This window comes from Acyrthosiphon pisum, chromosome X, assembly GCF_005508785.2.
Source record: "Acyrthosiphon pisum isolate AL4f chromosome X, pea_aphid_22Mar2018_4r6ur, whole genome shotgun sequence".
Classification (NCBI taxonomy): Eukaryota; Metazoa; Arthropoda; class Insecta; order Hemiptera; family Aphididae; genus Acyrthosiphon; species Acyrthosiphon pisum.
Window position 1 is genome coordinate 92,558,159 of NC_042493.1, and position 16,122 is coordinate 92,574,280.

Consider the following 16,122-nt stretch of genomic DNA (forward strand, 5'->3'; position numbering starts at 1 on the left):
CATCCGCCCACCTTGTCATTTCCAGTCCATTTTTTCTTAGTCCGTGGTTTGTGTATATTTATTTGTATATGACACTATCAATAAAAATAGTATGATAACACTTACAACGATGACTTAATCGTTTTTCACATTATGTGACTGACTTTCTAGACACTCAAACACGGTTTTCAACTTAACGCGGTGCTGCACACGAAAAAGCACCGGACAAGGACGCCTCTGAAATAGCTAGAGCTTCGTTTCAGCCGACAAACCATTTTTTCATTATCAATATTAACCTAGTTACTGGCCGTTTTTCATTTAGTACAACACCGTTTATTCCCTCAAGTCGGCGCATGTAAAATGCAAAAATTCTTTACAAGTTACACATTTAAAATCATCTCCTTGAAAAATGTCATAATTACAGATTGAACATTAGGTAAAAATACGTCTTAATGTACCTATCAATCAAAATAGACAGATAAGAGAACAATCAAAACACAACCTGCACCGTTGAAAGTAATATCGCAACTAAATTGTTCGATAATAATTATACTATCGACGAACAAACTCCAAATCAAACCAAATTTAACGAAAAATATATTAATTAAAAAATAAATGAAAATCAATCAAATTTATTAATCAAATTATCTAGATTAACGATCGATTCAAACTGCATTCAAATAAAATGTTTAGTGTACTGGATTTTTCATGTATTAAGTGTTCTATATTTCCCTAATTATATAACACCTTATATTTATATAGGTTTTAATGAAATAACATATTTAAAAACACACGAGCCTACTCGTACATAGAAACGTACAAACCGCCCGATAAATATGCGAAACGCAATACCCTAGATGGCTAGATATTATACATTTTTATAGTATGACTATAGTAAAATTTATACCTAATAAATATTAATCAATTAAATGTAGCTATACCTACTTATTTTATAATAATCATTTTAATTTTAAAATTTTAAAATTGTTCATCAACAACAATAATACAAATATAATTTACAAATAATTAAGAATTATAAAACAATTACTTTTGACTTTTTTTGTTGGAATATTATTTTTAAAAAAAGATTATTTTATAAATAGATTTTGAAAATCACAAATTTTTGAAGCTCTAACCTCGGTTGTAATACAATTTATATCTTAATACAGTATACTAATATATTGTATTTCAGGTGTTGTTAACTTGACTGAGGAACAAAATAAAATGAAGACCAAAAGAAACAAATATCGATTACAATAATTGAGGGAGAATCCAAAACGTACCAAAGTGGCCCGCCAAAGGAAAAAGGTTGGGCATCACTGGTCTAGCTGATAATAAAAGTATTTGTTGTCGTAGACCGTAGACTGTATAGTATTGACTATTGCGATTAACATTTAACGGGCGGACGTTGTTAGTTACGCGGTGGTATTTTTGTCAAAATACTGATTTTTCAGGATAACCGATTTTCTGTATCTTAACATTTCCAATAAAAACAAACTATTTATAAATAGACAAATAATTTTGAAGAAAAGTTTTTTTTTTTTTTTTAATTACGTAATAATATATTATTTATTTTAAAAACGATTCGAATGTGTTGAGTGTTTAATATTCTAGAGTTATATTTTTAGTTACATTTTAATACGTTTTGGATTAACTATTTTACTTCTCTATATAGGTATAGGTATACGGCATACGTCTTATAACACGGGCAGGTACTATTAAGTTTTGGCACAACATTAAAGTACGTTTTAGAAAGTTCGTTTTTTATAAATAATGATTGGTGCCTATTCTTTTAAGACGGGCAGTAGTATCTACGTTTTGGCGTAAACTGGAAAAAAGTATACGTTTTGATATTATAAGTATCATTTTCATGTATGGAAAAGGTTTGTTTTAGATTAACTAGTAATTTTGATCGGGAAATAGTACGTTCATCGTTTTTACCTATTCTGACGATGCCAATTAATTTATCGATGTTTTTCCATAAGAATCGATATCCAACTAGGTATTGTCAATTCCGGCATCAGAATGTTTTGTATTTCCACCACTCAATTCGGTAAGAAATGTATATATTGTGTTAAAATGTTTATACTTCAACAATTATTTCAAATGATATATAATTTCGGTATTTTTGAAAAAAACATATTATAATATTCATGAAATAGAAATAAAAAAGTGACGTGTGGTTCATTGTCAATGATGTGTTAAATTTGGATTTAACGATAAAAAAAACATTGTATTCCAACAGGAAAGAACGATTCTGAGTGAAGACAAGCTATATTAAGTTCTATAGGAATATTTTATGATATTATTGCTATGAAAGTAATATATTTACTATTTTTAGTAGAACAGAAGGTTGAATTAATTTTTTTCTAAAACAGTACATTTAACATACTTACCTATAGGTAATTAAAAAGTTTATAATATCAACGTAGTTATATTTTTAAATTACTAGATACCATTAAAAGTAGTAAGAAAACATTTTCCAAATATTTTGACTTATTTTGAGCTGTTTACGGACAATTTTAAGTTTCCATTTTTTTTTTTTTTCTATAAATATCAATAAAATTATATTGTGATATTGTTGTTATTTCAAATAACGTTATATGCAATTTTTTACGTTACAAATACGTTATTGTTATTTTAATGACATATTATGTTTAATGTTATTCAATTTTTTTCGTTTTTCGTTTATTGATTTCGTTTATGTTTTTTCATTTTTTTTCCGTTATAGCGTTATAAATTATAACGTTATAATAAAGTTTTGAAGCCCTGTTTTGAACCACAATTATAATATTCATACATTAATTATTATTTTGTATCTGTAGTAAAAATAACGTTGCAAATATTACATAATATGGACATATAGTGTTAGATCATCATTCAGCTCAAACATCGTTTTAAGATTTATGACATAATAAAAATGAGAATAAGATTAAATAAATCCTTTTAAAAAATGCATTTGAAACGTAATAATACATTGTCATATGAAAATTATGTTTTCAGAATATGTTTACTTTAAATTTTAAATGTATTGATGTTTATAGAGCACAATTTGTTATAACACCAATATTACTTAATATCATTAGTATTATTGTTTTACATAAATAAATGTATAAAGATTTAGCAAAATCAAATTTACAGTGGATTCCATATCTGTAGCAAATACCATCAAAACCATAATATAATGTACCTATATATTATAGTTGCATAGTATATAGCCGTAAAGACCGCATATTTATATTCTTTTAAAACTCCTAATAAATTATGTTAATATTTTCTCTAAAAAAATTCAGATATTCTCATTATATTCTCTTAAAATTTTTTAAAACATGCAAAAATAAACAGTTAACATCAATATATGCTTCAATGTGCATTTTTATAATTTATCTACGTTTATCGAAAAAAAAATGTATACAAAAAAGTCAAATTAAATATATATGAGCGTTTTAAATTCATATTCTTACAACATTTAATATTCACTCAATTTCTCATGTAGCGATTTTCTTATTTTCTTATAATTAAAAAACGAATGACTGTAAATACTTGTAAATTTCACTGATTGTTTATATTTTCATTTTCTATACACTATCAGTGTTGGAAATAGATAACTAATAATTTATCTAGATAAAGATAAAGATGAATGTAATAATTTTTATCTACCTACAGATAAAGATAATTATACTAAATTTTAACTAGATAAAGATAAAAATTAGTACATTTTTATCTAGATAAATATAAGATGATATGTAATAAGATAATTTCATGTTTGATTTTGAAAATATTCAGAATACCTACTTGAGTCTACAGGTAAAAAAATACATAATTTAAAATTTTTTAAAGCAGAGGACAGAAGTGATGTTATAAGTACCTAATGGATATTGTGATAGGATTAATTTGGAATTTAGTATAGGTGCCTATTATAGGTCAATTTTTTTTTTAATACCATAGATAATTATATTATTATATTATGTCTTATACCTAGACTGACATACCGTCTCCGCTCAGAATTGTTTTTTTATACAGTGATATTATATCATTGAATTCAAATTTAATACCATCAATTATACAGTGACCCACTTGTAACCAGTACTGTACAGCAGAACGAAATACACTTGCCAGCCTTTTTTTTTCTATGAATCTCAATAAAATTTTATTTGTTGGGTAAAAATTCTTGAAAATGTAATACAAGGCTCCTAATATATTGTTAGATTGACATTTGAAAAATATTAAAAATCCTTAGTCACAGTTTTTTTGTATAAGCATTTAACGTTCAATAATATGGAAAAATCACGGAAGTTATCAAATTATTTTGAGTTAAGAATTCATAAAAATTTTTTCTTTTTAAATCTAAGATTTTAAAATGAAATACAGGATTGCTTATAAAATTATCTACATTTATAAAAAATAATGTCTACCGGAAAGTCAAATTAAATTTTTATGAGCGTTTGAAATTCAAATTATTACAAGATTGGATATTCATTCGATTTCTCATATAGCGATTTTCTTATTTTGTTGTAATTCAAAAACGAATAACTGTAGATACATGAAAATTTCACTGAATGTTGATTTTATCAATTTTTATACTTGATACAATTTTCAAAATATTTTAACTTGTTTTGAGCAGTTTACGGATAATTTCATATTTCAATTTTTTAATTTTTTTTTTTATATGAATATCAATAAGTTTTATCTGTTGGGCCAAAAAGTGTAAACATTTAATGAAAGGTTCCTGATATATTGTTATAATAGCAATTGAAAAATATTAAATATACATATGCACAATTTTTTTATAAGCATTTAAAGATCGAATTTTGACAAAATTTATGAAATTTAAAATTGAATAATTATTTTGTAGTTAACAATTTATAAAATGTTCAACTTTTATATTTAAGGATTGAAAATTTAAAACAAGATTCCACGTAAATATTTAACTCTGTTACCAAAAATTCTAAAAATACATTTACACAGTTTATTTTTATAGTCATTTCAAGTTCAAATATGGACAAAATTACATATTAAAAATCCTAGAATAACTATTTTAGTTATTTTGTTGTGATTGTATAATATTATTCGTGGGTACTTGAAACTTCTAAAGTATACTATTATATATCTATGATAGTACCACGGTTTTTTGTTGATGTATAACGCGTTATAAGTACCTAATAGATATTATGATATGATTAATTTGGAATTTATTACAGGTCAATTTTTTTTTAATACCATAGATATAATATGTCTTATACCTATACTGACATACCGTCTCCGCTCAGAATCGTTTTTTTTATACAATGATATTATATCATTGAATTCAAATATAATGCCATCCATTATACAGTGACCCACTTGTAACATACTGTACAGCAGAGTGACATCCACTTGCCCACCTTTAACTCATTACACAATAATATAATAATATTTAGGCAACGAAATCCAGTATAGTGCCTATTACATTTTTATAATATTATATAAGAGCGTGGCGGTCGACTGTGGTGGTTCGTCGAGTGGTCTCCATTCCTGACACACGAGGCGGCTGGCAGTCGCAATAGTGAATGAGCCGACGCCGCCCAAACAGTGTGCGCACACAATGAATACCGTCCGTTCGTGTTTCGCCACCACAGTCGCGTTTCTCGTTATCGCGATCGGTTGGTGGGCCGCTGACGCTGTGGTCTGTTGCAACAGTAGTTCAGTCGCAAGTGGCGGCGGAGACCTTGTCGCGTCATGCCAGTACAAAAATAGGACGTTCCATACGGTCGAGGCATTCGGTGGTGGCACGTGCGATGACAATCGGACAGCCGTGCGGATCCGGAAGTGCTGTGGCCCGGGCCAGTCGTACGATACGATATTGGGGAGCTGCAAACCTTCCGGGGCAGACAGCGACGAGCAAATGCATCGGATGATGCAGCTACTGAGGGACGAATCTCAGGTGGTGGCCGATGCGGTGATGGTTGGTTTTAATTATGAGCCACCATTGTGTGACGCTGGGAACGTGCTAGTCGACGTGCCCCCCGAGGAGATGAGGTGGATGTTAAAAGCATACTCGTCGGTCGCCGAGTTGCCGCCGAGCTATTGCTTCGACCTGTCGCAACCCCGTTGGCTGGTGGCCTGGGAGTGCCGGAGTGACCAGATCTGCGACCAGGGTACTTACATGTGCGTCCATAAGTGCTGCAAGGGCAACCAGATGATAGTCGACGGCCCCAAGTAAGTATAATGCTAATATATAAAGCGTGTCGTGGTTATTTGGTTGGAAAGGAAGGGTGGAGGTTAGGAGTTATCCTGATTGGCAAAATTTCGATTGTGTGCCTATATACATTATATACACTATGGCGCCGAGAACGACGTGTTTCAAGTCTGGCAATCCATGCTATTGAGTAATTTAGGGGGTGGATGTTAGGTAGTACAATATTATGTTTTGTAAAAATTTCTATGAATATCGTGATAGCTAATATCAAAATAACTATTGACCAATGGATTCGATAAGAGGAGAAAGCTATAGTGCTATAGTTGCAGTCAGATACTTGTTTAATTTGTCATTGTAAAGTGGCGCTGAAGTCCAAAAATGTTTACGTATGAAAGCGGTCAAGTGCGCCCTTAGATATAATTAGGCTAAGATGCGGGTCTTTAAGTACGAGTAGAAATTTTAAAAGTGAGGAATTAGGTAACTGGTAACTGCTCTGCTGTAAGGTTGAACTCGTTATTGATGAAAACATTACATTTATTCAAGTATATTGTTATTCATTGTTATAATTGCATTAATTGTATAATACCGCCCTAGTACCTTTATATTTATCATATTGTATTATAATTAAACTTTTTGGGTCAACTCAATCTTTCCATAGATCGGTGGATAATGTGAGGTTTGTGGTATACCCAACGTATAAATAAACTTAAAGTTAATAATAATATTTTGAAAACGTCATTATGTATTAATATATAATAATATACGAATATATAAAAGCTTTAAGTCCGAACAATCAATATTTTTAAATTCGGAACACTAAAATAACTAAAATTCGCTATTCTCTGTTTAAATATCTAATGTTGTATACTTCAATGTCTATATAATGTATTTTTGGTTCCAGTATGAAATATTTAAAAGGAACTTCGTATTTCATTGGCAATTCCTAAGTACACCTAATGTATTTTAAATATATTCCAACTACATTGAATAAAATTAATGTCAGATCTTTTATCAAATTGTAAAGTATCTTAGCGAGCCTTAATTATTTTATAAACACTCAAAAAATACCTATAATTATGTTTAAAATTATTTAAATACTTAAATTAAGTATAGAAAATTATAGTTTAGTAGCAGTGTAATATTTCAATATTTTACGATCAATGTTTGTAGAATATTAACAAAAATCGCTTAAGGTTAAATCACTGTGTTAAATTTAACAATAAACATTTCAGTAAATAACTTTTGAATGAATCTAGTATTAGATTTTCAAACATAAGGTCATAAAAATTGAATGAATTGTATCCTGGATAAGTACATGTTAATTTTCAAATCTACTATTAAAGGTGGCACCATACAATAGTCCTTGCAGTCGGTAAATTTTGCGTGAAAATGTGCAACAATTTTCAAAAGGTTTAGCTTTTGTAATTTTGCTATTTTTATATTTATTTTAGTTTTTTGACTTCCTGATTAAATTAAAATTGGTATAAAGTATAAACTCTAAATGAATAAATAACATGATCACAGGTACATTTAAAACAATTTTGGCGCAATTCTACTAGTACATTGTGAGGGTTAATACGATGAATAATTTTCTGTAGACATATTATATAATATTATAAGTTATAATGCCTGGGTTTACTGGTTTGAACTTGAATCGAAAACCAGTCCCAGATTATAATATACACACGTCCATTTAATACCTACGTCTATTTTGTTTTAAATGTTTTTTATTTTCGATTTTGTGACCATGATAATCTTACTAAAATGCACATAATATTATTATATTATGTAATTATTATTATTTTTTGTTTAAATATTTAATACCCACTGTTCAGATTATCTAGATAAATATATCTGATTCGGAAAAAAAGTGCATTATAAATAAATGAGAATTCTTCAACGAAATGTCTATAGATAATTTATAAATATAGAAATAATCAGTTTAGTAGGTACGTATATCGAAATCATTTTAAAACAGTATAAACTGATAATAATATGGAGTATTATGCAGTAGCGTGCATGTTTTCGGTTATTTGACAACATGACATAATAAAGTCACACAGACTTGCAATTTTGGCCTACAAGATAAAATAATTGACAATAATTATTTGCATTTATAAATATAATAAGTGTTACAATATTTTTATAATAATTAATCTTTGTAGGCTAAACATCATGCATTTTAGCCCTCAGGTATGAAATAGTAATTTTAATTCAATAAGTCAGATTTTGGAAGATGATATTTTATTTACACGTAAACAATCATCTTCATCTATAAATACTAACAATATTTATTTTTTGTCATTGATATGGAAAAATTTGTTTTTATCTATAACATAATATTATAGATATTAACGTTTTATATTTATCTTAATCTTAATCTGTGTTTATATATTTTTTTGTGGATTTATATGTATTTTATCTAAATATTTTCTTTTTGTTATCTGAGTTAAACACAGTAAATGCATAACACAATAACACTATAAATAGTTGTTGGTTTGAATGCGTTATTATCCGATTGTTTTTGTAAATTATTGAACCCATATCAAACCTATGTTATTGATCGTAATAATAAGAGTTCAGACTGCAATTTATTATCTACCCCTATTGTATGTATATTCTACAAGATCTACTTTAGAACTATTATAAAATACAAAACTATAATGATTATTCCGAATTCTCATAATACATATTCAACCTTATACTTTATTATGTTTTATCATGATATCTATACTAACCTATAACTATGTATTAATTCAAAATACTTCCAAATTACATGTCAGTTTTTTACCAAATTTCAAATTCAATGTTCCTCCTAACTGTTTGCTTTTCACCAAAGCTAACATTTTAATCCTGAAAATAAAAACAAGGTGCATCATAGGTTATTCTTCCTGGAATTACAAAGCAAAATTTGAATTAAAGCCAAATTCACTTTTTATGAATATTTGAAGCTCAAATTACAATAATTGATATTCACACATATAATAACGATTTCTCTACAAACGATTTTTGTTACTAGAAACATTCTACTTTTACTTAAATTATTATTTTCTATACACGAATAAATTTTCAAAATACATGTATTAGAATTCAATGACCACTGAATCATTTTATACGATGAAAAATTATTCTAAGCAGGGACAGAATAGTCTATCTATTATATTACTAAGTATATTTTGTTAGATGCATCATTATTTCCTTGCCATGAGTAATTTATTTTTTTGGGAGTTGGTAATACGGTAATAAGCAAATTGAAAAAAAAAAACAAATTTTATGTTGTAGGTACCTATGTAATAATTATTAAAAATATAACTATACGTAGCTGTTATTAATTTATAAGTCATTACTAACGTAGATATAAAACGTAGAAAGATGTGAATTGATCTGGTCATAAGCTTCGATGCCCTATCTATGTTTTTTTGAAGCAAATTGGTTCTAGTTGGTACTTTTAGGAGATCAAATTTCAAAATGCTCAGTGCTTTTTAATATAATTGGAGAAAAAAAAATGAAAATGTATTAAAATTGTTTGATAACCATCTTGGTTATACACTTACCGTCCTCACTTGTATTGTATTTGATTAATTAATTTTTTTTCTTATATAAATGTCAATAAAAAATTATTTATCTGGTCAAATAGCTTAAAAATTTAAATACGTAAGATTATGGAACAGGCCTAAGTCATAATGACAACGTATCAATTAAATGTGGCTTAAATCTTGTAAAAAGAAAAAATATAAATTTCCAACACCATTATAAATACCATTAGCAATAAATGTTAATTAGCACTGAAGAATCAGTGCTAATTCCCTCCTAATTACACTAACGAGTATAATATATCATGCAGTGGTCCGGAGTGCACACTGAGCGAGAAGCCATTCACGATGTCCGCCTATGGAATAGACGAGGACGACCTGGTGCTGCCATACTATGAAGAATTCAAATGTTCACACAGGGACATATTGGACGACGGGTTCCGGTTGACCACGAATGGCCTTTACCTCATCAACGAAGACCAGTACGTACCGCTAACGGAATATTGCGTGGGGTATTCACAGGTAACCGACAGCATAGTAGCGTTCATATGTGATGCTCATACCGTGTTTATGGTCAAACGTGCAATTGCCAGCTTTTTTGACATATCAATCGGGCGAGTTACGTGGCGTCTGCCGTGTGCTTGGCGTTCACGCTGCTCCTATATAACACACTGCCCAGCTTCCGAAACATCCAAAACTACTACGTCAAGTGCTACGTGCAACACCAGTTGTTGGCGTGCATCTGCGTAATTTACCAAATGAGTATGGGAAAAGAAAAAAAGACGTGTTGTGCTTTACGTTCGGTATGTATTACATACATTGTTATAATTATTTGATTAATTCCTACCACATTTCCACATACCACATACTATAGCAATATATCTAAGTCTGTTAAGAATCCAGCTGGATAATATGTAATCAATTTATTTAGGAAAAAATATATAAGGACAAAATACACTATATCAATATATCCAAGTCAATATATTACCCAATAGAAAACAAATCCATGGTAAAAAAACCATTCGATGGGATAAAAAAATCCACCAAAAAATGTTTTACTATGTTATAAAAAAAGGTTAATATTAAATCTATAGTTTATAACTATCTTTCTATATAATATATATATCATAACAATTTCTTTAAAATAACTAATATCAAACTATTTCTTCTCTTTTCAATAATACCATATACCTAGTATGGGCATTATAACAGCAATATTAATCTTGTAAAAGAATCCTATAATTACCAACTTGATCAGTGAGCAATTATAAAATTTACATTTAAATTAATATTCAAATAATCAGGAGACTAATGCCGATTTTGAAAAGCTGTTTGATCGAATTTAACACTTGCTTTTAATTTTGAACCTCGAAAAAATTGACTTTGCATAATCTCTTATAATATCTTGATTACACTCATTTTTAATTAGTAGATCACAGTTTGTTAAATTTAACAACTTTATTTCTGATATTATTTCGTAGTGTCAGGTGTCCCTCAAATGAATCACCTCTCAAATTTCGTCTTTAATTTACTAATTGTTAATGATATTGTTTTAACTTTAAATTATTTTTATATTTTGCTTTTTTCTAATGACGAAACACAATTTAAAACTAAGCTATAATCAAGAAAACGCAATATGTACTATTACAAAATAATTCGGATAGTGATATTACTAACGATTGTTGTCATTCTTATGGATTGAATATTAACTTAAATAAATGTCCCTCTATTTATTTTATTGAAAAACCTCATCATAGCCCTCCTTTTTTACTATTACTAGTATCAATACTAGTTATAATAGTAGTAAGTAATAATTATTACTTTCATTAAAACTATTATTATCTCTACTTTGTTCTATCTGTTATCCTAATGACTGTAATATTGTTGTTTATTGTAACAAGGGAGGTGTCACGCGTGTGGTGTGAGCCACCCTATAGGCTTAGTAAGGCTTAAAGAAGAATCTAAAATACACCCTCCGAGTCAAAAGAAATTTAATAACTTTTATTGAAATCAGTCAAGTTATTTCTGAGATTAGATGATGAGAACTTGCGTTTGTTTCGTTCTTTTACACAAAATTACTACAGCCATACATTTTCTTGTAGATGGCGCGTACCTATAGATGTTTTCACCTCAATACAATTATTCAGTGTTTCTTAAATTTCTTTTACTTTCTATCCATCATTGAACAGTATTGGCCGGCGATTCCAAAGAGTATTTAAGATTGGGCCCACCTTAAATAAAGGTTGGATGGTAGATTAGTGGATTCGCCTGGGTTTGACTATATATCAAGATGGTCGGTCCTTAATAAATCATCATCAAAATGTGCCGACCAACATAACATTTTACTTGGAAAAGTATGAAGTTCCAAATTCGGGAAATTAAGCTCTAAATATATACAAATAAAATATTGGTGAAGGTTTGAAGTAAAAATGGCAATGTGGGGAGTGAGCAACTTCGCGTAACTAATTGTCCATGTATCTAAAAACTAAACAACAATAAATATGAATATTGCTGTTATTATCTGACTTATCGGTATACATGTTTAGCTTCCACATTATATACACTATTAATTATTATTTTATTTGTTTATATATTTTGGATTAATTTAAAGTATAATTTTAGGTTATATTACTTTATTTGTATTTCTGTCAACATTATGCTGGTTAAACATAATATGCTTCGATATTTACTGGAAGATAAGGTATGTACATTATATTCTTACATAATATAGTAAAAATAATTGGAAAACAATAACATGTATATTTATGTGGTGTTATAAACTTCTAAGCTAAAAATAAGTATTAAGTAGGCAGATAATTATATGAAATATATTATAGTACAAGTAAATATAATTTTATAAGTATATAATTACTAATCATGGGCCAAATAAATTATATGGCAATGTTGCACGTAAATTCGTTCTCAATCGTATTCTTTTTTGGGTCAGTGGTAAGTTGTTTGTTATTTTTGAGTGTTCTCAATCGTTCGGCCAAAAAGGTATAACTTTCTCAATCGTTCGATAGCCTTTAACATCCAAGTATATATGAAACGCGCATACTGCTCCTAGGTAAAAATCAAAATTAAAATCGTATAAATGTAAAAGTTAGTATAAGTATGTATTTATGTTTTATTGATATATTTTTCTCCAAATAAAGAACCGTAATGATATAATTAATACTGTGCAACAAAACAAAAATAAATAAAAATAATAAAATTTATCAAATTATAAAATCAATATACTAGTTTTAATTGCAATCAGGAAAATAATAGGTACCTAGGTAGCAATAAGCAAACTTGAAATCAAAATCAAAATATTTTATTTTGAATTCTTAATCTGTCTTATATAATATTATACCTATTACCTAATGCATTATATCAGTGTCTTGAATACCATATTATAATATAAGGTAGTGCTCCTATAATCTTAAAGTACAAATTATAACTGTTCGTATAACTTCATATAATATTTTCAACACATTTTTAATTTAGGTATAACATTTCAATAAACAGAAATACATCAACATCAGTACGTACCATTATATACCATTTTTACTGTTGGGGACTTTCAAGTATTTTCGTATGTACTGGATTTTTTTTTCAATATTCACAAGATCAATCGCTACAGAAATATGCACCCTATTTTATAGAGGATGTTTGCTTTTACTACAGTAAGTTCACACAATTTTTTTAAAATAAATTAATTTCGACATTTTTATTTTTTTCAGATTTAAATATTGTAAATTTTACATCGCTGTACAATGTACATGTTAATATTTTATGACCATAATATAATTTGATCATAGGCAGTACCATGATTTTACTTCTGGTGCAGCACATTAAATTACACATTTAATACAAAATTTACATTTATTCTAGAGTCAGATAGGCCAATCGAGCGTTCGATAATGTCTCGAATTGCTGCAAACATTTTGGGCTGGTAGGATAATATGGCCGCAATGTCGTATTACAATTTAATGACAGCTATAATATAGTATACTATATAAACAAATGTGATAAAGACATTATTATTTATTAATATTAATATTTGGGTCGTATATGGGCTATGGACCATCATAAAAAATTATGGGCTGGTAGAAAAATATTTTTCGAAGAGCCGAGACTATCCAATCCGCCCTTGTACATTCCTATACGGCAATTATAATTATAATTACCTATCCACACAGCATTTTAATATTTCCCCAGTATGGTAAAAATATTTTCAGGAAAACAATATAGTTGTCATAAAATTTGAAAAAGTTGCTTAAATAAGAAGGAAATATTTTATTTATATTTTTTTGCCATGAAGTACACATTTTAAAAATATTTTGTAAAAAGCATTAACAAACATTAACAAAACATTTTCATAGAAACATTATAAAAATATTATGTCAATATTTTTGTGCAACCATATAGTCCAATATTTTATTATTATGAGTATAAAATATTTATACAATATTATTAGTCAAATGTTCATTATTCAAGCACTAAAAAATATTCACTAAATAGTAAATATTATCAATTCCCAAATGCTGTGTGGGATATTACACTCACATATAATATAATAAAATATTCTATACATTTCATTCAATTTTTCTACTCGGTATTTTCATTTTATTTTATTTTTATATGCAGCTAGTTTATGAAATTGTTATTTATTATTAGTTTTAATATTTAAAATAGATATTTTATTAAAAATAAATATTTTTTTGTCAAGTAAAACCCATTCTTTAATGTTATTTTATGCCATTTAAATATATCACATTTTTAAAAGTGAGAAATATAAATATACGCCATACATAATAATACATAATCCTAGTTATAAATTGTATACAATATAATTTATCGACAAATGCTAGAAAGAAAATTATTTTATTTTTTCAGTTTTTTAGTACGTGTGTAATAATAACAAATACGAATTAAAAATTTGAAAACTTTAAAGAAAAAGTATAATTTACTCATCAAAATATAAAACAAAAACTAAATATTGTTGGCAAATAAAAAAAAATAAAAAAGAATATTTTACTCATAATAATAAAAAATGTTTATTAAAAAAAAAATAATAATACTGTAAGATATGAAACCAAAGTTGAAATATGTTTCTTAATGGTAATGACTATATTAACCAACTAAAATAAAATAAGGAACTCATAAGTCTGGACACAACTACACACAACATGCCAGGATTGTCACACAAACTAAAATAATATTATGACATATCGATAACGGCATAAATTAAAACAAGGTTAGGTTATGAAAAATCTTAAGTACCTATCTAAGTTACTGAGATATTTCAAATCCAAAATTAAACATTGTCGACTACCCAACCTAAAATCGTTTTTAGGGTCAAACCAAAAAAATTTACATCGTCGGACTCATCGGTAGAAACATTTACATAGGTAGTCTAAAATGTAGATCTATAACGCCTTTAAGTTAATTATTGTAAGGGGTAGGGGGTCAATCGATATCTCAAATCTCTAAAATATTTGTAAACCGAGATATTTCAACACCAAAATACAAAATTATCGACTACCCAACCTAAACAGCTTTCGATATTGTAATTTGTTTTTTTTTTTTGTAATATTGTTTTCAACGGTAGTTATACATTTTTTATAATTACGGTTTAGGAGGGGCCGTGGTCGCTAGTTCCCCGCTCTTCCCTGAGCCACCACTGCAGTGGGGCCAAACTAAAATGTTGGCATAGGTCGTGACATTAAGTGGCTCATCCAAAACCACCCTTAAGCCAGCGGAGTAGGGGGATATAACAACCTGCAGAGACACTGGTACTGACACTTAGCCTTTATTAATAATTTATAGAGCCCGACGCCCGTAGTGTACCAGTGCTTAGCCAAGGATTGGCACAGCTACGATATACACTGGCTAGCCTTTACTTATAATGTATATGGAGTCAACACCCGTAGTGTGGCAGTGCTTAGCCTAGGTTTGGCATAGCTACGAGAGACATTGGCTAACCTCTATTAATAACTGATAAAGCCCAACGCCTGCAGTAGTATACCAGTCCTTGACACAACTAGGATAGACACTGGTTAGCCTTTACTTATAATACCTACGTACTCTACCAACGCTTGACACAACTACAAGATACACTAGGTGGCCCTTGCTCACTATTTATTCGGCACCTGTAGTATGCCTGTATTGAGTTAAGGAGCCCAGTGCCAATGTGATTTTGACCTCAAAAACACGGTTTACGGGAATAATGATCCTGCCCTGTAGAGTTAACCAAATTTGATAATTTTTTTTTTTATTAATAGAGGAGAATATTCTACAGCCCGCATCGAACTCCTTTTTTTCGATATTTTCATCTCAAACTTAATTATAAGTCTTTAAAAAAAGACAATTTTTAGCTTTTTTTATAAATTATTTTATACTATTATTGAAAATAAAATACAAAATCAGAGATCGATGCGGGCTGCA

General features: G+C 28.5%; 2 protein-coding genes across 2 annotated transcripts in view; both read left to right on the forward strand.

The window, feature by feature from the left end:
- Positions 1 to 16,122, forward strand: part of LOC115034408 (G-protein coupled receptor Mth2-like) — a 161,282-nt gene that overhangs the window by 136,471 nt on the left and 8,689 nt on the right. The window contains exons 2-3 of the mRNA XM_029491286.1: positions 12,313 to 12,391; positions 13,180 to 13,358. Coding sequence (XP_029347146.1) covers positions 12,313 to 12,391; positions 13,180 to 13,358 — 258 coding nt within the window. The remainder of the gene's footprint in view (positions 1 to 12,312; positions 12,392 to 13,179; positions 13,359 to 16,122) is intronic.
- Positions 5,431 to 10,463, forward strand: LOC100568573. The gene is made up of 2 exons (XM_008190396.3): positions 5,431 to 6,177; positions 10,002 to 10,463. Exons 1-2 carry the CDS (start codon positions 5,564 to 5,566, stop codon positions 10,438 to 10,440), a joined length of 1,053 nt encoding a protein of 350 aa, XP_008188618.1. The 5' UTR covers positions 5,431 to 5,563; the 3' UTR covers positions 10,441 to 10,463.

What these genes read in the sequence shown, in the direction of transcription:
- LOC100568573 (XM_008190396.3), top strand. Translation starts at nt 5,564, where the DNA reads ATGAATACCGTCCGTTCGTGTTTCGCCACCACAGTCGCGTTTCTCGTT. An exon ending in ATGATAGTCGACGGCCCCAA is followed by an intron (nt 6,178 to 10,001) that starts GTAAGTATAATG and finishes TATATCATGCAG; the next exon opens with TGGTCCGGAGTGCACACTGA.